At 43.5% G+C, this 23295-nt stretch overlaps 1 protein-coding gene across 9 annotated transcripts in view; it reads right to left on the reverse strand.

Moving 5' to 3' along the window:
• Positions 1–5726: 5726 nt before the first annotated feature.
• The window catches only part of eya1 (EYA transcriptional coactivator and phosphatase 1), a 62392-nt gene continuing 44823 nt past the window's right edge, over positions 5727–23295 (reverse strand). For all 9 annotated transcript variants that reach the window (XM_087176802.1, XM_087176800.1, XM_087176806.1 and 6 more), the window contains 7 exons: positions 21698–21787; positions 12185–12243; positions 11931–12091; positions 11588–11702; positions 11151–11272; positions 10196–10296; positions 5727–7983 (listed from right to left, as the gene is read on the reverse strand). In XM_087176802.1, coding sequence (XP_087032928.1) covers positions 7903–7983; positions 10196–10296; positions 11151–11272; positions 11588–11702; positions 11931–12091; positions 12185–12243; positions 21698–21787 — 729 coding nt within the window. In that variant the 3' untranslated portion in view covers positions 5727–7902. The remainder of the gene's footprint in view (positions 7984–10195; positions 10297–11150; positions 11273–11587; positions 11703–11930; positions 12092–12184; positions 12244–21697; positions 21788–23295) is intronic.

Here is a 23295-nt window from a genome sequence, read left to right on the forward strand (position 1 = left end):
ACAGTAATAGGCCTAGCAGCTTTTTGTCAGGAATAATATCCTGCTTGTATGCTAAGTGCTGAGGTGAATTGGCTGAACAGTCCTGAGCAGCAACTGAAACCATTAACATAGTGAACTCTGTCAGTGCTCTAATTCTCTGGGCTGGTGGTTCAGAGGAAGAATCATGAATTATGGATTGAGGTTTAAACACCCCCGTCTTCGCTTTATTCGGCCTATGGGATGCAGGCCTTTCGATTATGCACAGCAAACCTTAATTCCAGAGCTGAGTGATGACTGCCGTTGGCTGAGGTCTACCTCAAAGCATCATCTTTGATTCCAAAGAGGGACCATACAACTGCACAGTCGCATATTCAACCTGTGATGTGGGGAGAGGAGCAGTGGGACAAGCCAGTGTCAGTAGCGCACTGTACAACATGTCTATTCAGGGTAGAGGTATGAGCGATCGGAAGGGGGGAGAGTGAGCAGGGGGTGGCGTAGAATAGAGGGCATAGCAGGGGGTGAATGTTGGGTGTGTGTGTTTGGGGGGCAGCTGGGGGCACAGGCGAAGGGGAATGGGTGAGGTGTAGGGATAGAAGGGTAGGTGTGTGTGTGTGTGGGGGGGGGGAGGGGGTGAGCCTTGGTTTCCTGTTCCCCAAATTCCCAGCTCCTGTCTGCGGAGCAGGTACACAAAGCCTCCCTTGAAGGTTTTGGAGAGGGGCGGCAGGATGAAACGCAGCCACTGATGGTTAACAGATCTGTCCCCCTGGACGCCCCCCCACCCCACCCAACCCCTGCCTTCCCTTCTTTCCCCTCCCGCACTGCTAGCCAGCGCCGCGTTTGTTTACACTCTCCCAAGCCTTTTTAGCATTTTCTGGCCGGGCCAGGAGACTTGGCGGGGCTCCACGCTGCTGATTGCCATATTCCCAGACCAGAAATGTCACTTACCACTTTGCTCTCCTTCATCCGCCAGTTAAACCCTTTGTAATCCCCCAGAAGAGCAGAGTCACCCAGGATATAGAATATTTTCTCCTGTACCAGTGGCTCCTTGCCCCTCGCTGCCCCTCCATCCCCTCTTGTGTCCCCTGCCCAGATCGAGGCAGAGCACAGAAACCATTTCAGCCAACTGGAACGAGACATTAACATTCCTACTGGGGCAGCGTGGGCTCAAGAGAGAGAGAGAGAGAAAGAGAGAGAGAGAGAGAGAGAAAGTCAGACCAAAGAGAAGCTACCAAGAGAGCCAGAGAAATGCAGCATGAAATAACTCTCATGTGGCTCTTTGTCTTTTACAAGATGAGTGTCCCTCTTGGTTCTCATAATTTATGAAAAGACATATTCTCTCACATGGTATCCAGGTAAACAAATAGTTTTTTTTAGACAATTATCACTGTAATACATATAGTTTTAAAAACATTTCAAAATCGCAACTGCATAATGTCAGGATTACTGCGGATAATCCACACACCTTGCTGAGAGAGAGTCCTAATGACGCCTGTTTATACTGTATTCTGCGGATTATCCAGAGCTGCAGGGACACTGGCTTTGGAAAGAGATGTTTCATGCTCACTCACAATATGTCATCCGCCCACATTGTAATTGGGGTGGCAGCAGAAATCTCTGAGGTACAACTGTGGGTAAGAGACTTGAAAAATGTACTGTGCTCAGTTACTACTCACTGAAAAAAAAGCCACGACATTACCTTATGGTTTCACAAAACAATTACATGGGTATCAGTGAACAACACTGTTGTTGTCAGACGACATCACATTACCCCTGGCAAGACATTTCATGGGTTTTGGACATAAAATTAAAGATCTAAAGTGTATTGGTGCTGAAAAAAGAGAAGTGAGTCATAGTGGTGGTGACACTGAAAACTCTTTATTGAAAAGAGAATGCTTTCTGTAAAAAAAAAAAAAAAAAGACCACAGCTGGGGTTGCAAATATCACACACATCTGTCCCACCTCTAAATTCTAATGTAATTTCAATTCTCAAATTGTGTTTTGCTCCATCAGTTCAGTTATAGCTACACAGAAAAAAAGTACTCCAACGTACTGTATGTGGTCGTAGGTTCAGTCATATAATTAAATGAAATATCTTCAGTGTAGCATTTCAGGGCATAAAATGGCAGCAGGACAGAGTTTCAGGAAAAAAGAAAAAAAATCAAATGAGAAGGAACATACAGCCTACCTTCGAAACTAGGGTTCACCTTTCCTTCATTTCTACTTATAGAAAAAATATGAGAAGAAAGAAAACATCACCCATGACTTATCGAGCAAAAACAAGCCAAGGTGGGACGCGAGGCTGTTTTATTAACCAGATGACATCGAGTTTATTAAACTGGCCGAGAGGCTCCTTCTCCTGCCAGACGAGAGGGAGCTTGGCCCAGGTCCGACACCTAAGTTGGAGAGAGCCGGCCCAATTAACACCCGAGAGGGAGGTCCTTACACACACACACACACACACACACACACACACACACACACATGCAGATACACATTTCATGCAGAACACACACATACATGTAAACACCCTGTTCATACTCGCACAGAGCGTACAGGGAGGTCTGGAGGGGCTGCAGCGGCCAAATAAACCCTCAGGTAGCTTATAGCCCTGAGTTAGCTAAGAAGTCATATGCACGTGCACTCGCGCTCACACACTCGCAAGTTGTAGGGTGGCCTTAGCTTGCCATATAAATCTCTGCCATTCACCTTCAAAATGGAGTGGTGTGGTGGGCCCAGTAAATATGAGGGAGTTTGTGTGTATGTGTGTGTGTGTGTGTGTGTGTGTGTGTGTGTGACCGCAGATGCAGGTGGAGCTGCGGTGTGTGGTTGGGGCAGACAGTGAGCATCGTTCCAGCTCCGGCCCTGGCAAACGCCGCTAGCTCTCAAACACTTACAACCCTGAAGTGGTTATGAACTGTGGTGAGAGGTTATGTTGAAAGTGTGTCTTTGTTGAACTGACTGCTGCAACCTCCAAAAAAAAAAAAAAAAATTGTTTGAAAAAAAAAAACAAAAAAAAACTGCAATCAGACTGACAGCAGCTAAATGACTGGCAGAGTTCAGTTTCAACATGTTTTTGCTTTATGATATTTAATCAAGAATGCATTGCAGCAACTACTGCTGAGCTCGTGGAGGATAGATACATGATGAGAGACTTCTACAATGACGAACACTTTATCTCCCGATGCTTTATTGAAACAGCATGGGCTTTGTCAAAACAACTACGTCTGGTAAAATTACACATAATTTGCAAATTCTGGATTCCAGAAAACACTAATACAATACATCACAAATACAATGTGGGTACCTGAATGTGTGTGTGTGTGTGTGTGTGTAGCTAACCCTCTCTGACCCCTGCATGACACGACCAGCTCTGCAAGACCAATCAGACTCAAACTCTTCCACCAACATGCATCAATAGCATTGTCACAGCCGAGACTCACTTGGGAATGCCTCGTCTGTGTGGGACAGGCATGGCTGTGGACGCCCCGGCCCCTTCGGAGTTGACACTCCTGGCTGGGGTCCCTGGCATCCCTAGCTTCCTGATTACCAGCTGTCCTTGCCCCCACTCTGCCTGTCAAATCCCAGTAACTGAGAAATAAACAAACAGTAAACAAAGGGCCTAGTTTTAGCACCACCAGCCGCCACAGCATGACAACAGGTTTGTCACTCTCTGGCTGCCTGCTGAGGCTAACTTAGCCTTGCACTCTGGAGAGCCTTCCTTCATCTTAAAACCACTGGAGGAGGAGGAGGAGGAGGAGGAGGAGCTGCAATCAGTGACAGCGGGTTTGTCTATCCTGCCTCAAGACAAACAGCATCGGCCAAACCAAGAGTAAAAAAAATACAGACTGAAACAATCTAATAGCATGTCGTTCTGGTTCTTCGATGAAACTGGCTTGCAGCTCTGCTAAAGATGGAGGCTTTGTGTTTAATCCCCCCCCCCCTTTCTTATTGTCTCAGTCTGTGGACATCTGCTCGCTACAGAGACAAATTCCCCTAACTTGAGACACACTAGCCACCAAGAGGAGAACGCAGGCCTATTAATAGGCTTCCTGCTCGTAAAAGAGATGTGGCAGATCAGGTTTTTTGGGGGGAGTTTGATATGCATGTAATACAATATTAGTTCAATTGTGATGCACCGTCAGAGGCCCCCTCTATGGAAATCTGCATGAAATCACTGTCTGGGCAAAGTCGTAAATCACCTATGGCGTTGTTTATTATTGCAGTACAGTTTTATGGAGGGCGGGCGCTTTGCTGGGACGTCCCGGAGAGGAATGCCCAACAGAGGACCTGTAAGGTAATGGCCCCTTTATTTCCAAGAGGGGGTTGATGGGAGTTCAGTGAGGATCAGGCCTCTTGAGAATAGCATGGTAACTGTTAAGCCTGATTAAAGCACCGGGACACCTATGTCGAACAAAAGCAAGCGCATGGCATTTTCAGTGAGCAGCCACCTGAAGCACAGCACATAAAGGGATGATAGAAATTAAAGTTCTGGCGGAGGATTTTGAGTGAGGGACACGACACAAGCCAAACAGACACAATCTAGCTCTTATTTTTATTCCCGTCTGTTTTGTACGAGCAGCCAGTGCGGCTGGCCAACATGCCACAACACCCACTTTTTCTTTTGACAAAATGTCTGGTCTGGTTGTGTCTGACTTTTTCTGCCAGGTCTCTGAGCATCAGGAAAACTTATCAAAGAGAACAGACCTTTATTCTGTTCAGCTCCTCTCTCCTAGAAAGAGAGCTAGTCAGGACCTCAGACACTACTCAGTCTTTCAGCTGTTTGGAAGTGGAAGAAGCACATTTGGGGTCATTGTTGCCGGTTGCATACCGGTGGTAGCAGTCCGACTTGCTTTGTCCAACCTGGCAGACGCACATACCCTGGTCATCACTCCCACTCCATATGAAAGCATAATTGATCTGGATATTAAAAGGCTCTAAATAAAATTCCATGCATGCTAAATTCGCCAACGTGGTTTTGGAGGCCGGACACTTTCTTCCCTGTCCAGTGTAGTGTTACATGCTGGACCGTCTTAGCCGTGACCACCTCATAAAATCAGCCTCATAAATATTTTTCATGTTATTTAAACAAACCTAGCGCTCTATGACTTGGAGTGGTTTGATATATGTAAATTATGCATGGAGGCTCCTGCAGACATACACTATACTAAGGCCAGAACTATTACAAATGTTGGGCTGAGCGTTGGCTTGGCTTCAGGAGCCTCAAGAATGTATGACGCATGTTGAGGTGATGAAGAAAATTTTGCGTTGTCTCATGGGAATTATGAAAAATATCTAATTAATAGAAACAGAAAAAAATTATAAAAATAAAATATACATTATCTTAAAAAGCTATTCCAAACAAAAGTCACAAAAGTGTGCTTGTAATTCAGATGGAACCTTGATGTAAAAAAGTATTTCATAGCAGCTATTGTGTTGATTTAAAGGATGTGATTAACATGCGGGTGTGGTTTAGTCTACACTTGCACCAGCTCCAGTTTCTATTCGCTTCCTGGTGGGATTAGTGACTGAGGACTGTGACACCAGTATCAGTCTCTGGACATTGGTGGCAAATAGTAATGTCATTCCAGTAATATTAATACACAATTAAAAGAAGTAAAAAAAAAAAACATTGCTTTATAAAAGTTTAAATCAAGCCTCGTTCACAGACAGAAAGTCTTTTTAATGCCGGTGTAAATTGATATCTTTTAAGTTGTAGTTTTTGAATTGAAGAAACAGAGAGCAACATGTAACAGTTCACAAATCAGTTTTATTAATTTAAACACAATCAAATAATAATGTCAAAAACATCTGTACACATATTTTGCAGACACAACAATCTTTTGCATTTCACAATGAGGCCCATGTAGTGTAAAGTATTTCCAGTTTGCATTTATGATTGCAACATAATAAAAAAAAGCGTGCTGTATGAATCTATAAAACATTTCCTCTATTTACCTACCATTACCTTGATCTAGCAGCAATATGTAGATACCCCGGAGCACGGGGGGAGAAGTTGTTTTGACTAGGCGGGAGGGAGGGGTGGGGCGGGCAGGTGGTGGTGGTGGGGTGTTAGGGGAGAAGAGGGATCCGAATTGAAATGTAAAAAGGCCAGCAGTGATCATGTGCAAAGGAGGGAAAAATTAGAAACACAACGAGTCGGTTTCTCTTTAAGAAATTCACAGTCGATAGCACATGTCCTGTATGTTCACAAACCCCTCGAAGTTAGTGGCTTTTCTCTAAACGTTCATTATGGTTTCCCCATCCACAGATGTAGAAGCACCATGGAAAGGGCTTCGTGTATTTCAGCTACATCAAAGAGGGACACAGAATGTACTTTCAAAGTTGAAATAAAAACACTACATCATACAAAATTACGCTCGCTGTACAAGAGTTGTTATAGCGCTTGTATAAAAGATAATAAAACCTATTCAAGCCTGCATTTTTAAATATCAGATTTATTCAAATTTTGTTGTTAAAATGGCTCTGAGGAGGCAGGAAATGCCATATGCCAAAATCCTTATCAGAATTAAGTTTGCTTCCAAATATATGGGGTCAGTGCTGCAAGCTGGTGAAATGCCGTAAGGACACAAGTTGTGAGCTACCTTTTTGAATAACTAAAAAAAAATAAAATAAAAATAAAACAAATACCTCTTTCCCTTTGAAATGAGTCTAAAAAGGACTTGCAATAGAGGAGACCTGTTATGCTATATAAAGATGTGAATGAAGTTTCCTGTAAGGACGGGAAACATCACAGAATCAGATGAAAGGTCATTGACACTTGACATCCATGCTTTTGGTCTTGACAAAACGATTTATCACAAAATCCCATTATCTACATATTTGTTTACTGAACAAAACTTGAACACATCAACACTTTCAGGCGTCGCACAAGCTTATGCGCGATGGGATGCCTTTTTTTTTCTTTTTTTTTTTCTACTTCAATGAAAAAGCATTGCCGCCTTTCAAGAGCACGTACCTAAATGAATATAGGAAGGAATAGTCCAGTGATTACAAACTTACACACACAAAAAAGATTTCCTCTGTACACGATTGTCTCAGCATTGTAAATAAAGTTTTTTGTAATTTTCTTAAATTATTAGAAAACCCCTTTTTTTTTTGTTTTGTTTCTTCCATAAACGTCTTCCTCTCGCTGTGGTGGAAATCAATAGTACTTTGTAAAAGGCACGAGTCTTTTGTCGTCGAGGTACCTTCTCAGTGGCACGGCGCCACTCACAAAGTCTCCGTTCATAAATAAGAAGCACAGGACTAACAGGCCGACGGTTATCACGGGAGCAGTCGCTTTGTTTGTCCGTCCCACGACGGAGGGGAGAGTAAAAAGTAGGTAGACAGATAATTAACAGAAGGAGACAGGAGATGAAGAGCAGAAGGGGGGGAGCTAGAGGGACGGAGAAATGTCACCACCAGTAGTCGTGGGCCTGTGGTTTACTGTAGCTGAGTTCTGTGGCGAGGCAGGCGAGGCCATCAGTAGCTCTGCTCTTCTCACAGGTGTGAACCCTGACAGAGTCCCGGCACAAACAGGGGGCCGTAAAACACTTTGACAGCTTCAGAAAGCGGCCAATTCACAGTAACCAGGGCAAGCAGCTGCAGCGCCGTAAATTCACCTCTGTCCTTCGCCTCCAGCAATGAAGAAAAAAAAAAAAAAAAAAAAAAAAAGTTTAGGGGTTAAGACGAAGTGTGACCGTATGTCAGCACATTAACCGTGTGCTCAGCCTTCTTTTCTCCTCTTCTTTTCTTCCTGTGAAGTGGAAGACAGACGCCAAGCAGCGCAGGGGGGCTTTTTTTTTTTCCTTTTTTTTCTGAGCTGTGGAGTCTGCGGCAAAGCGTGGGACAGGGCTGGAGGGCGAAGGTGAAAGGTTGCAGGGTGTGCTGAGGTGGAGCAGGGTGTATGATGGTGGTGAGGTGCTACAAGTACTCCAAGTCTAGAGCGTGGTGGAGGGCCATGAGGTCTGAATGGCTGGAGATCCTCCAGAAGGGCATGTTGTGCTGTGGAAGGAAAATAAAAACATATTATGTAAAGTTTTATTTATAAATTCTACATAATCTTAAGGCTGAAGCAATTAGTGAACTGATATGATTTGAAATGAAAATGGTGGTGATTGATAAATGACTGAAAGGAAAGAGAAATGCTGAGAACTCTCAGGTTCCAGCTTCACAAATGTGTGGATTTATTGCTTTTTCTCTTTTATTTCATTGCAAATATAAAATCTTATGACAAAGACGTGACTTTGGGGAACAGTGATGAACCTTTTACATTATTTTCTGACATTTTGAACATAATCAAATAAAATCAATATTGAAAATAGTCTATCTGCAGCCTTTCTGAACACTTGTGAGAGGCGGTGGGAAGTTTTTACGCAGCTAATACGTTCAGTGAATAAAGTAAGACCGGTTCATTCACCAGGAAAAGCAATCATATCAATAACACCCCCCGACTGCTCCTCTTGCTCCCTCGTGCATACGTCTATGCGGCCAAATAGTACATCTGCACCTCTAACTAATTTCTCTGTGTAGTTTTATACCATCAAACTAATCCGGTGGCTGTCTTCAGCCTGGACAGAAGTGAACTCCCCACAGTCTCTTTTAAATGTACCTCCTGCCTGTTGGTGTGTGTTTAGGACAGTGCAAATGAGCTGTTGTTTCCAAGCAGAGGACGGGGGGAGAAACCTGAGTCGCAGAGAATGAAAGGAGCTTGTCAGGTAGAGTCCTCAGCTCCTCAGTGTGTGGAGCCCATTACCCTCCCCTTATCAAAGGTATGGCCTCTCCCAGGCATATGTTCCGCTTAGGAGAGCCTGCACTGACCCTTAAAAAGCTCTTTGCTTTTTGTTTTGTAAATTGTCTTTGCTTTTAAGTTTAAAAGCTGGAGATGTTATCTCTCCCTTCTGTCCCAGGCGATGGCGAATAAGTGAAGGCAGAATTGTTTCAGGGATTTTTTTTTGGTGGAGGAATGAGGGCCGAGAGAACTCTTTAAGACATTTGCTTTTGTAGTTCCACACAGTGTCACGTCTGATATGCGCCTCCTGACGGGTGAAATTGTTGTGTTATTTCACGTCCTCTCTGATGTTGACACAGAAACCTTTTACCGCATGGCGTGTCGTGGGACTCGCACCACTCAGATGGGGGGGGGGAGAAAAACGCCTTATCCTTCCATCAATGTCACACTCCAACAACTCAAGACTGAGTAAAAATATTTGCATGTTTTTCCACAATCATCCCTCAAGACCATATTCCCAGGGTGTGTTCGCTTTTCATAATACAGAGCTATTGCTTTACACACTTATCCAGGGTAAAGGTTGCTACCTCTTCCTAATCACTGCCTAATCACTCTTCATCTGTCCTCACACTTCTCTACTCATTGTTTACTGAGAAACAGGTGAGAAAGGAGCTGGAGGCTTTTCAAAGGGAAACTCCATGTCTTCGCCGTGACACCGCGGCTCGCCGTAACTGTCAGCGAAATATGCTCCCGGGCCGCTGATTAATTTGCTAATGAATATGTTTGCTGTGTGTAGCTTGCATGTGGCGTTTGGTTTACATCCAAACTTGGCAGAAACGCTGAATACACAAATTGTGGAGCAAGAGCCAACAGGTAACACGAAAAGGGCGAGTCAGATTCATCTGAACAGATACCGTCATGTTTCCTGAAAGAGTGCGGGAGATGTCGGCTTTGAGCCTTTCTTGATCGGTCTCGTGCCAACGGGCTTGTCATTGCAGTAAATATTCTAATTTCATCAACAATGATTTAAGTCTCCTTTATGAGTGCTCCATTTACGATGTGCCTTCATCATGCCTGAAAGGGCCTGTATAGCGTTACACATACAGCATTCACGCTGCTCAGGGCACCGAGCAGGAATATATAATTATGCCATCTCTCCCCTCCCTTGCTCTGTAAACCTGAGATGGAGGAAGAGCGCTGATTACACACCACAGACTTTCTCTCTTGTGCTTGGATGCACTATAAGAGGATAAACACATAAAAGTAAAGGACGACTGTAGAGGGGCAGAGCTGGAGCCCTGATTCCTTTCTTTGGAAAGGTATGGCAGGTATGTTTTGTGTTCATAATGAACTCTCCACATTACAGAAAGTAATCACAAGTCCAAACATTATCTTTTCTCTTTGCTCAATGCAGTTCTGATAAATGTTTTCAGCAGATGACACCATTGTAGTATGTACTATATCTATTATTCCAAGACCTCTTACCTTTTTTGAGCCTTGCTCCTCTTCCACACCATCTCCAACAACAATGTAAACAACTTTCCTCCCGAACCTTTGAATTACTCTCTCAAAGCAGCTCTCCTTCCCTGCGGAGGAGTGGACAGAAGGATGTTAGTGGAGCGTTGCATGGATGCAAACAGATACTCACTTACATACACACACATTCGCAAACTGAAAACCATCAAGTTGATTCAGAGGCACAGGGTGACAAGAGCCCCCTTTAAAAACACCACACGTACAAAATAGGGCTAAGTGTAAACACTTTGAGCTCAGCCAGGGGATGTGATAAGATCGGCCTTCAGATAAAAACAATCTGAAAAGCATTAACTCACTCCTCCTCCTCAAACATGGGACAAATGAACTTAAATCATTTAAAGCAGAATGCTACAGGATCTGGTTCGGAGGGCCAGTGTGCATAATGCTCCAAGGAACCCTGAGCTGCACTCTGCTCCAACTCTGTGCTGATGGGCCTGAAAATGGCACGGGAGTGAAGCTTGATGTTTATTTTGCATTTGAAACAGTGAAGAAGGGGAAGGACTGGAGGAAAAGGGGGGAGATGGGAGGAGGAGAAGGGAGGGGAGGGGGGGGGGGGGGGTCCTGTTGCTGTGGAATGACATAAATGTGCAGAAGTGGTTTCATATGCAGAGACTGAGCAGGAGAGGCCTGGGGAGGCCCAGCACAGGCCCAGCTCCAGAAAAATAATCCCAGGCTGATTAGGCTGATTCCTTCATAGAAGAACATCAACCCTCTCCGGTGACTGAATCTCCCACCCCGTCCACGCCTCAGCCCCGTCACTTAAGTAGCGTGTGTGTCTTAACTGTTTACCCTCACATTGCTACAATAATAAGCGTTCATGTCCCAAAGTGATAGATTGATGATAGAGGAGAAACATTACAAAAAACACGAGGAGAACTCGAATCACACACTTCTGAATATTTACCTATTTTGGTTGCGCTATAAATATTCTCGATAGGAAAGACTATTCCCAAGCCATAGAGCAGGACCTTAGCCAGGGCAGGGATGAGCTGTGTGGTGGTCACCAGGATATTCACACAGTTTGACCTGGAGGAGAGAAAAGGGGTGTCATCAATTTAAATCACTCCGAGGTAGGACAAATGAAAAACAATGTGCTGAAAATAAAGACAAAGTAATGTATGAGTTGTTTAAAACATGTTCTTCAAGGATGGGTTCCTCCTTTTTCAAGTTTGAGCTCTTAGCACACTTATTTTTCTAAATAAGAGGACAAAGCTTGTCCAAAAGACAAAGTCAGAGCATTGGTGTTTCTTTAATAGTATGGAGTTGACTTATTTACACCACATGCGAGTTTATATATGTGCGGTGTGGGACTGGGTACAATTTTCCTCGCTGGAGTCCTACCTTGAGTGGATTAATGTTAGTGCTTTCAGTGCCAGTGTTAACCAGGAGTCCGTCAAGGCTTCAATTTCTGCTCGCAATTGCAACCAGGCTTCCCTTTTGGCTGGGCCCAGCAGACCTGAAACGTAGGGTAACATTGTTTGGATTGGACCAGCCCTCTGAATACCACTGAAATTTTCAAAATTTACCCTGACCAAGTGGTGTGGCATGTGTGCTTTTAGAACACACACGTGAACACGCGCAGACACTCACACAAACGCCCACGCAACGAGGGCACGTACATCTGCAAACTCATTTTCTATTTCGCCAGACCAGTACAGAACAGCGCTGCTTGTTGGGGGATTACCTCCGACGTTATTTTTGTAGGTGGTGTAGATTTCTTTTACTCGTCTGTAGCGGAAGGCCAGTTTTCTCATCCAGTCCACGCCTCCCCGCACGCCTGTGGCCAGACATAGGTTGGCACTGGTCGCTGCTGCGTGGAAACCATCAGCGCTGAAGTTATACGTACTGAGATTAAGACAAAGAAAGAATCTGTTAGAGCCAAGCTGCTTCATCATTGATGGTAGCCAAGCATATGACCAAGGTACGGTAATATTGTACCTTAGATCTTGCCCGTTGTCGTCAGAGGACACATCGTCGATATGGACCTGATCACATTCCTGCAACACACAAAACATGCACTTTGAGTGAGGATATAGTGAGGAATAGAGTTTATTGAGGGTTCTTTCTTGGGAAAAGACACTCCCCACATTTTCCAGGTCATTTTTCACTTGAAAAAAATATATTTATTCAGGAATTTGTGCTCTGGCTGGACACCTCAGCTTTAATCCCCCTTCGCCTTGACTTTCTCTTTACATCCTTTTGAATCAGCTCTCCGCGTTTTTCTTTCCCTGTGCCCTCAACGGCTCTGTCCAAACAAAAAGTGAACCTCATCATCAGTCTGAATGGACTGCTACCACTAGAGGGGTCTAAAGATATGCACACCCACAGACATAACCAATTAAGTCCCAATCTAGCAACTCTAAACACTCCCCAGGTTGGCATTTGAGCAGCTATGTCTGAGAGCATAGATATATATACATACAGTAGAAGGATGTATGTAGGGTAGCTGAATATATAAAGGGACTTGGCACTAATGGTCTGTGCATGTGTGTGTGTGTGTGTGTGTGTGTGTCTGTGTATCTCTACACATGTGTGCGCGCTCCTCTTCCCCTTTGGGGGGTGCATGGCTCCTCTTGGAAAGGTAGAGGGATTCTGCAGCTCTGCTCTGATTCCACCGGTACACAGTAACACAATCCAGACTTTCTGGTAAATGTAACCTACTAGAAAAATTGAACCTGATGCTAACCGCCAATGAAATTATGACCTCTGATTGCTGCTGCGCCACACACCAACACAGCCCCGGGGCCAGTCAGCCAGCCAGCCGGCAAAAGAGCGCAGGAGAAAACACACAAAAAATCTGTTATTAGTTTTCCATTTATAGGAACGTGCTAGTGCCTCCCCCTTTCTCCTCTCTTTCAAACCCCCCTCAGCCAGCCTGAAATGTGAGGGAGTCCTGCCTTGGCATTCAGATCAACACATTTCACATGGGGCAGAGCAGAGAGAGACTAGCTGAGATGCTTTTTGCTAAACCTTGGGATGGCTAGCAATTTTGCCAACAGGAGGTTGAGCGATAGCCTTGTTCAGAGCAAAAGGCTTTTCTGTGAATGTGACATCAACCTTTCAATTTGTTTCAGTCAGCTCTAATATAAAATTAATAACAGAGAGACTATTTGATATCTATATGAAATAACTTAAAGACTTTCTCTGGAAAGCTACAGGTTTTAAATCGGCTGTGGAACTGCCAGAAAGGTTACTCTCCCCTGTTTAAAGTTATGTGAGAAATAATAATTGAAACTTGAGAGACAGAATTCCTCCAGTCTCAAGTATGAAAAATCCCTCCTGATTTTGTAAGCTTTTTAATTAAGTTTCATCCGGCTGTTAAGACACCCAAACACAGAAAAGGACTTCCTTGTTTTAAGTCAATCTAACTGAGGCCAAATGCTGACGTTATTGCATTCCTCTCTAATGCTAGAGCAGGGTAAGGGTAAGGGCTTTGGACCGTAAACCTTTTTTATTTTACTGGTTCCCCTCTGAACAAATTTTTCATCTCCCTGGATTTGTGGGGAGAGGGAGGGGAGAGCAATGTGAGGAGAAACTCAAACCAGCTGTTCTTTAACAGAATTAAAATCTTGACCCCCAACCCCAGCTCTAATGCAGCCATTCTCTCGCCAAGCCTCTCCCAGCAAGCCCCGAGATCCAAAGAGGAAAAGACTTTGACCCTGTGACCCCTCTCCCCTCCTCTCTGGGGCTCCGGCACCCCGATAAGGCGGTGGGAGGGTAGAGAGGTGGATATGCAGGAGAGCAGCGGCTAAACGCTGGGGGAGAGAGTCCAAAGTGACCTCACATGGTGCGAGCTCAGAGCCCCACGTTCCAGAAGACGGACTGCCAATTGGAGATGGGGTACAGACGGGGGCTCTCAGCTCAGTTGGCCTAATCTGTTTCCAGACACTCACCGGCAGATCTTTAATAGTTGAAGAAAGCAGCAATTTGTCCCAGCTTGATGATCCGCTGCCAACAAACTCGTGGATAATTTATGTTCACAAATTATCCCAAAACGTTCCTCAGAACTGAACTAAAGCCAGAAGTATTGATGTGCTTAATTCCTTAAGTAGTGGAGGCATGTCTGTTTGTTTAAGAAAACAAAAACAGCACCCTGGGTTAAGCACCACATAAAGCCTCCTTTCAAAGACCTCCCATTCTGGTGCAAGTGACTGGAATGCTTCTATTATCCAGTAATTACCTGCTGATGATTCAGACACAATCAGCCAATTGCACAAGCTCCTGCCACCTCTTTCACTTTGGTATTGGACCATTCAGTCCCACTCATTTGGTATATCATTGCCTAATTGCATGCTGTCTCCTGGTACCTTATTGGATGACAATAGTTCCTCATGTTTATTCTTCCTATGTGATGTATTTCTTTCACAGTCTGACAGCCAGCATGGATCAAAACAGATATCTGAGAACAATATTACTCAGCATGTTCATTATGGGCCTACTTCATGTGCCAAGAGCCGAAACTTCAACATGACCTGATATACATAAATATGTCTCAGTAATTAGGCTTAACTGTAGCCATTATAGCTGCCGGCTGATTATGAATGATTTTTCATAGACTTTTCCAAATCCTTAAAGCTAATAAACACATCAAACCTCAACAAGTGTAAAGTGTTAAAAATTCAAGAGGCCAAGGTAAACACAGCAGTTTGGGTTTTACAGTTTGAATGCCTGTACCCTTTTCATTTGGCTGTTTTTGCATGTTTACATTGTTTTTTTTTTTTTTATTCTGTAGATATTACAATGCATGATTAACAGCTGAATAGGGCTTAAGACCTCCAGATAGAAGTTGGTCTGTGTGTGCGCGCTGTGAATAAAAAGGGTGGGGGGGCACTGGAAAAATGCGCAGACTCCAACAATTACTGTTCCCAGCTGGGGTTGGCATAAACCTCTGCACTGGCTCCCTGGGAGGACCGGGAAAGCTAATAGAGGAGGTGGCTGTGGGTAATGTCGTACAGTAACCCTTACACATACTCATTAGGAGCCACTTCTGAAGGTCTCGTAAACACCACAGAGCCATGGATGGTGCAGGTTCAAGTCAGTTAAGTACAGTCGTATAGTCGAAGTGGTATGGAAAGAAATACTATGGGGAGGTGAATTCTACTAACTGATGGACTCGCTGAAAGTCTCAATTGCACTATGGCATTGTTAAATGGATAGATTATGAAATGCCAAATAAATAGAACAGATCCAAAACATGAACACTGTTCATACAGAACGCAAATGAGAGCAAATATAATGAGTTTCATAGACAAGGATAAACATAATTTTGTTCATTTAGTGCCACTTTGTGATAAAGTAGCTAATTTATAGGAACACATGACTTATATAACAAAAAGAAAAGAATTCATAAGCACTTAAAAGTTACTGTCACTGTCTCAATGGAAGGGTTAGAGGAAAAAAATAACAGGCTGCTATTATTTTATTTGTATAACAACAATAAAATGACAGGTCTTCAAGATGGTGGCCCATTGAGGGGCAGTCTGTGAATTTCTTAGAACCTTTTGAACATCTCTTTTCCATCGAATCTCCCCATTCTCCCCTCACCAAGCAAACAGTGGTCTCTCTAAAACCTACAATCACTGCTAACTCACACCAGATGTTCCTACTGTACTCAGGAGTGAAGACCATCCACCAGAAGCCATTGCAATTACTTCTTATGCAAACTCTGCGTCTTTGTGTTAAATTCATCAGCAACATTCTTTTTCTTTAATCTGAATTTATTCAGCTACCAAACAGTCTTTATCTGTACAGGAAAGATGAAATTACTAAAAAATGTACAATTGAAGGCAGGAGGCTTCCGCCTCAGGATGAGTCCATCTCTGCATCATTCACTCTCTCTTCCTTTCGCTGTCTCGCCGCTAGTCTGCTGACAACTTTTCACTGGGGAGGAAGTTATCAGAGCTCTCTTTGTTCCCTTGGTATCTGTCATTAAGCAATCAGTAATGACGGTCTGAGTCTTCCTGTTGCTCTGGAAAGAGCTCAGAGTGGTGACTGCAATAGTCAGAGACAGGCAGAAGAAAGAAACTCAGCAACGCATGTTACCAAAACACAGGAAGGAGCTATCTGAACTAACCTTTAGACCCGATTTCCCATAGAGGTGCAGGTCACTGCTGTACAGACAGTATCCATTTTTTGGTACAAACTACACCTAGTCGTCCCCCCTCTCTCATCTTCTCTCTCAGGTGAGCTGTTGGGGTGGGGGTGGGTGGTCAAAACCACAGTGTGAGCGATAACAGCCGTCATCACAGCATTCTTTGTGACCCTACAGGCTAATGCCATGTGAAAAAGGCTCATCCATGGTTCGCAGGTTCTCAGTACTACCACTCCACCGGCAGAGGCTGTCATCCCACCCCCCCGTGGTCTGTGACCCCCAGCAACTTCCTTCTCTGTTCCCACCACAGGCACCCCTGTCTGGGGGGAAAGGAGGAGGGTGCAGAAGGGAGGGGGGTTGTGATTACCTGGGGGTCAAACACAGGATGTGGGTAACAAAGGAAGAGTTCTTCGAACCTACTTCATTCCAATCCACAATCTGTGCTTGAACAGTCACGGAATTCAAACAGCAGCGCCAAACAAAGCACAGGTATAGAGAAGTCTCTGCTGGTTTTACAAAAATTCTCACAATCCGGAGGAAGGGATCCAGAGGGAACACAAGCACCGTTTACTCAGACATAGACTGAATTTTAAAAAGAAAATGCCATTTAAAGTGCTGCTGTAATGACTGGAAAAGTTGGAAAAGAAGGAAACACCCCACAGGTAGGCAGTGAAAAGTATAAATTAGTTATGTGTGATGGATGAGCTGCTTCTCATTATTTCCTGTTTTTGGCGTTGCAAGTCCAAACCACACCTCAAAGGAGAGCAACATTAAATGCAATATCAAATCTCAGCCATTTCAGCATTTTCCCTCGGCAACAAACGTATCCATAGAGAGGCAGTTTATTCCTGCCAAGTGGACTGTTGTTTGGACAAATCTGTGCAAGTTTCTGTTCTCTTCTTCCACAGACCACACTGGGCAGGTGCTGTGTCTCCCTTTTTAATTCAGGACAAGAAATTTACTCTTTAATATCATCATTTGTCACCAGACAGTAATGTTATATTTTCCGTGCACCCGCAACCCCTATTGGTGCATGGGTAGAAGATGGGGGTGAGGTGGAGCTCAGTGGAGCAAAGATTGACAAAGTGGCTTTGAAACCTCCACTTTCTCTCTGTAGCCTTTCCAAAACACATCAGTGGCCCCGCCTTGAGACTTGATGGAGTTCTGTCGAGGAGCATGACAGAACTGCTGCATCCGTGGCCAGGCAAATGATGAAATACCCACATCAGTGTGCACAGACCATCTGACAAAATATACCATATTTGAAAATGACCTAGTTTACTGTTGCCATTTGGTTTCAGCAGCATATTTTATATTGGGAAAGTAAAAAAAAAAAGGAATATGAACTCCTCATCCCTGGCTTCATAGCGTTTCACAGTGCAAATCTTGATGAGTGACTGCTCTGTTAGGATGCTGAGAGGTATTTGAAATATAAATACAAAATTCTGAGCTACAGTGTTAATTGGTAACCAATCAGCTGAACGACCAAATGTCATGATTCAATGAAAAGCATAGTTAGCATTATGTTTCTCCTTACTGGAAAAAAAAAAGAAAAAAAAAAAAAAGAAATTATAAATCAACTATCAAGGAAAACACCATAAAGCTACCAATCATATGGAATGGCGAGTACAGGATCTGAATCTCTACTGTGGGACATTAAACCTACAGAATAGCTCCGTACTAGGAGGCTCTGGAGGGCCATTTCAGCCACTAGGAAAAGGTAACCGTGCATTTCACAGCATCTCTCATTAACAGGCAGCCCCTGGGTGAGAGTGACAGAGGAGGTTTTAAACCTGTGAATGCAGGGTGGGAGCTATAAAAGGCAGTCAGCTCAAAGTGTCATAGGGTTGCTCTGCAGGTATGTGTGTGTGCGAGTGTGAGAATTTGTGAGTATTTTCATGAGTGTTCGTACAGTATGTGTGTATATTAAGACTTTGCAGCACAACATGTTTGGAGTGCATGTGCAGGAGTGTGAGAGAGTGTGTGCACACAGCATGGAGGCATCAGTGGACTAATTTAAAATGTTCCCACCTTTAGAGACCTCTCCCCCTCTCTCTCCCTGTGAGTGGTTTGCCCCCATGCCCTTTATCCTCCAGACAGGGAGGGTTGTTTTCTCACTCAGGGAGGGGGGAAACGGCAGCCCTCGTACCCCACTGCGAGGGGAACACAGGGGGCTCAGCCAAAGAGAGAGAGGCCCCTGGTTCCCACATACTGCTCGGTGTTAGCGTTTGGGCTGCAGCAGCGCACCTACAGTAAACTCACACCCTGAGTCACAGCAGAGCCGTCAGTCTTCCCTGTGAGCTCAGCCTCAGTGGGCTTCGTTACACACATCACTTTACACCATCAATTAACTCCACATTCAACCCCACATCACAACCCTTGCATAAAAATGGCATCCAATGAAACTGATTATGTTTCAAAAATAAGATATAAGAACAACAAATCTTCTCAGTAATTCACTTGTAAAAGTATATTATTTTGAAAAAAAAAAGTTATTACTTGCTTTGACGATGTAATTCTGAAAATAAAATAAAGGAAATAATGAAATTACTGATATTACCTTACAACTATGGTGTTGCTGTTAATTAACACATTACAAAAATAATTGATTTTGTATCAAGTTTTATATCAGATGAACTGATTATATGTTTATCTCTGTAGCTATTGAAATACAACTTCTTCTACAAGGAAAATTAATACAGTGGAGATCACATCAATAGGGATCATATTGCCTTGAATTACTTTCCTAATACTTCCTTCAGTGAGAGCATTTTTGATGATAAAAACAGATTGTGCTGTTCATACAATACTACAGCCGTCTTTTAAAGGCCTTAGCAGCAAATGGTTTGTGCGGGAGGAATCGATAGAAAGATTTGTGTGTGTGTGTGTGTGTGGTTTGAGAGGGGAAATCTTTTGGGGAGGTGCAGTATTTCTGGGACCCACTATCTAACAGTGAATGAAAAAAGAGAGCGCTGATCCAGAAAAAGGTTAGAGGAGAAAGAGGGAGAGAGAGACGTAAGGGTGAAACTGATCCCTGTTGACCCCTTCGGCATGCCCTCTTTCTTTTTATGACTTTCCTCTGAATCGTCACTCACCAGCTCTATCAACACGGCCCAGCCTCCATTCACACACACTCTCACACACACACTTGAACGCACATTATACACAAGATTGGAGTGTTTTCTGTGGCTTCGGCAGTCGGGGAACAATATTATGCTTAATTGTGATGTTTATAGGGCTGTAAACAACCCTTATGAATTTAAAATGTTTAAAATGAATGAAAAGAATCTTTAAAACTAAAATTTGAATTCAAGCAAAAATAATACTAAACTGCACATACTGTGAAGAATTAAGGAAGCAGGGTCCATATTTAATGTTCCTGTGCAGAGGCAGGCAGGACAACAGTGTTAAGACTTAGATGGGACCGCTCACACACACACCGTTAGGCCACTAACTCTGCACCTGTGTTTCTGCACAGCCTCTGGGGTCTCCCTTTATGGCTTAGACTAAATTAGATGGACCATATGCATTTCTGCACATGCTTAAATACATAACTGCTGCTGGCTGCGGTATTTATAGCTGGACTCTATTTAGCTCTATCTGAGATGGAGGACTGTAAATCAGCAGAGAGGAAATACAACTAGTTAGATATTGCTGAGACCTGGCACTTAACACTCAGAGTGGCCCAACTCAGTTTAAGAGGAGAGCTCTATATGCCTTCAAGAGAATGTCACTCCTCCTCTGGTATGATTGTTAATGACAATCATTTCAGTGTCTGCAGAGGGGTCTTTACATTGCACAGTTTAAAAAGCATTCTTGTAGCAGACCACATAGAGCTACTTCAGTCAGAGTGGAAAAAAATCTGAAGCTTTTAAGTGTCATAACAAAATCTAATAATTTGGTAACTGAGATAGAGCAGAAGAAATACATTCGCTGCATTTTTAAATAATTTTATAAGCAGTTTGAGCTGCCAATTCATCTGTGAGCAGTTTCATCACACATGAAAAGAAATCAAAACACAGGACAGATGTTGAGCAAAACCACATTTAAGCGTTGTCACAAACTTCCATTTTTTCAAATGATTGGGGCACATCTATTAAATAAAGTGCAGATAGAATGGATTCTACATGGCCAGGGCATAAGGAAATATTTAACCAGCCAATTGCAGCCAATTAACTTTGATCACGATGACTGCATTTGGAATCTCAGTCACTCGTCTGTCTGGGGGAGTATGAACATTTTCTTTCTCTGTGTCTCTCTCTCCCCCGTTTTTTCCTCCTTCTTGGGTTTGCTTCATGTAACAAAGCCGAACATGGTGGTGGTGAGTAATGAGACTTGGCAGACTGGCCACAGATCTCTTCACACTTAAGTATCAAACAAAACATTTCCTCTACTGTGAGGTCAACATAAAGCAGGACACTGAGGGAAAGCGCTGGGTCACTGGGATCAGATTCAGCGGGAGAAAGACACAGAGAGGAAGAGGCAGGGAGAAAAATCCAGGAAAAAAACTCAGTTAAATTGTAGACAGAGAATTGGACAGAGCAAGTGTTGAGGGAAGTAACACGAAGATGAATTGCTTTGTTTATTGCTAAAATGCGATGAGCACAGATAGTTAGTTGGGTTTGACATCTGGATCTGGAAAGAGGATAGTGGATAAATTTCATATCGGTGTATACTGCATGTATGAACAAATGTGGCTCACACTTTTTCTGTACATACAGTCTGAGCATATAGGGATCCCTGACCCTCTGGTCTTACTTCACTGCTCCCCAGGGTGAGGCAGACACTCAAACACCCCACCACATGCGCACACACAGACACCTTCCTTGGCCCTGATCCCTCTATTCCTGTGCCCCAGGGGCAGATTTTACACTAGCTGTACATGAATCAGGGGGGTAAAGAGGCGTGGGAGGGAGATGGCGGGGGATTTCATGCTGTGACGGAAGGGTCTGTGGTGTAGGTGGACAGTGACACCAAGCACACAGCATGACACACAGACAGACAGAGTGGCCACAGAAACACTAGAGCCTGACAAATTGCACTAGCTTCTATGGGAGTGGGAAAGAGGTGGGGGTGGGGGCAGGGCCAGTGACCCAGGAACGATAGAGACTGACAGCACATGTAAAATTCATGGTATCCCTTGCGCTCCGAGGTAATACTTCACCACTGTGGGACTGATAACTGAGAAACAGGCTCCACGCTATGAAACAATTGTTGCTAACTTTACAAAGAATCTTAATGGACTCCTCATAAGCTCATGTTAGAAAATATTACACATCTGACCACTAAAATCACCACCAGCATCACAATGCACTAAAGAAAGCTTAAGGAAAAGAGTAAAAACACACAAACAGACCCACCTCTAAGTCGTTAAAGAATAAGTGTGTGTCGGCCAAGTTGAAGATCATTTCTTCCATCCTCAGGCCTAATGATACAGATGTCGGTGGGTCCTGAAAAAGAGAGAAAAGCAATTCAATTTAAAAAAAAAAAAAAAAAGGATTTTCTTTTTTTTTTTAAAGTCTTTTTCCCCACATTTTTAAGCACTTAATGTAATATAGTAAATAATGCTGTTCCCTGTAAGCCACTCAATTAACACAGACTCCCTTTAAATTCCTCAGCAGGCTTTTCCCTTAAAAGAAGACATTAGCTTGACTTGAAAGTTTCAGCCTCTGTTTACGACCCTCCAAAAGGGACCGAAATAGTCATCAGAAAAGCCACAGACTTGAATGAATGCAGTAAAAGCATGTCTCTTCTCCGGAGGGCTGGTCGATTTAGACGAGTTAAGGTCACAGCCTCATCGTAAATGGCCCATTCTACACATACTTGTGCTGATGCATCATTTGATTGCTCTCCAGGTGATATAGCACAATTCCCCGTTGTAGTGTATTTAGTGTATTTAGACAAAACAGCCATATTGACGTGTTTTTTAATATTCCAAAACAATTCTAATGTAAAATAAATAATGATAATTCTCTGCATTATGCTCAACTGTAATTTTCCCTTAAATCATGATCTGTCAGTAATGTGATACGTGCTGTAATGGTGATATGGTTGCACTGTCTGAAAGATAATACCTAGAGAGGAGTGAACTGCACTGTAAATAGTTAATGAGCCTGTGACAATGTGTGCGATTTTTCCCTTTAAAAAGATAATGAAAAAGTCTTTGGTGCATTTTCACATAAATATCTATAAAGACACAAGCCTTTGTGTAATTATTTTACACATATTAACAAAACAGTTTAAACACATTTACTTCAACTTTACAAAAATCACTTGTTCATACTATCATTAAGTTCCGGTTCAGGGATAAAACATATTTTCTTTGCACAAATTAAATTAATTGAATTTTTATCTTAAATCTCTAACCAGCAAATTGTCTTCAGCAAAGCATAAAGAGGGACAATAGCAGGCTGCAGAGGAGGATTTTCAGCAGCTGCGTGAGACTACATTAAGGACAGGCCCGGCAGGAGCAGAAGCAGGGATTACAGAGTTAAACCACCTGAAGACACACCTGAGCTTTCTACTGATTAGCTGTCACACGCCACAATGCTTATGTTTTCACTAAAATGACAGAGGACAAACCACACAAGTAGAGCTCAATCCCCACTTCTAGAGGCTTTCTCCTTCCTCTTAACCTCCCAGTTCGAATCAATCTTTCAGTCAGAATTCATCAAAAATAATTAGCCTCCCACATCAACAGGCTACCAGGTCCCTCTTCCCAAACTATGGCGCTGTTGGGTGATTTAGCATTACAGCATTAGAGGCTCCTTTGGTGGGAAAAGGCAGTCTTCTCCAGCGTGAGTGAATCCTTTCCAATTAAATCTAAACAATCAGTCAGTGAGGGAGTTAAGAATACAAGCAGGCCAGAAGGCCAAAGTGCTGCTGCTGTCAATGCTCCAGCACCACCTGTCCTGAGATGTCAGTGCCATCCACAGGGGCGCCAAGTACCCCCCCCCCC

Source organism: Seriola lalandi, unplaced genomic scaffold (assembly GCF_002814215.2).
Source record: "Seriola lalandi dorsalis isolate HSWRI2012SDOR001 ecotype SW California unplaced genomic scaffold, Sedor1 jcf7180002054570, whole genome shotgun sequence".
Taxonomy (NCBI): domain Eukaryota; kingdom Metazoa; phylum Chordata; class Actinopteri; order Carangiformes; family Carangidae; genus Seriola; species Seriola lalandi.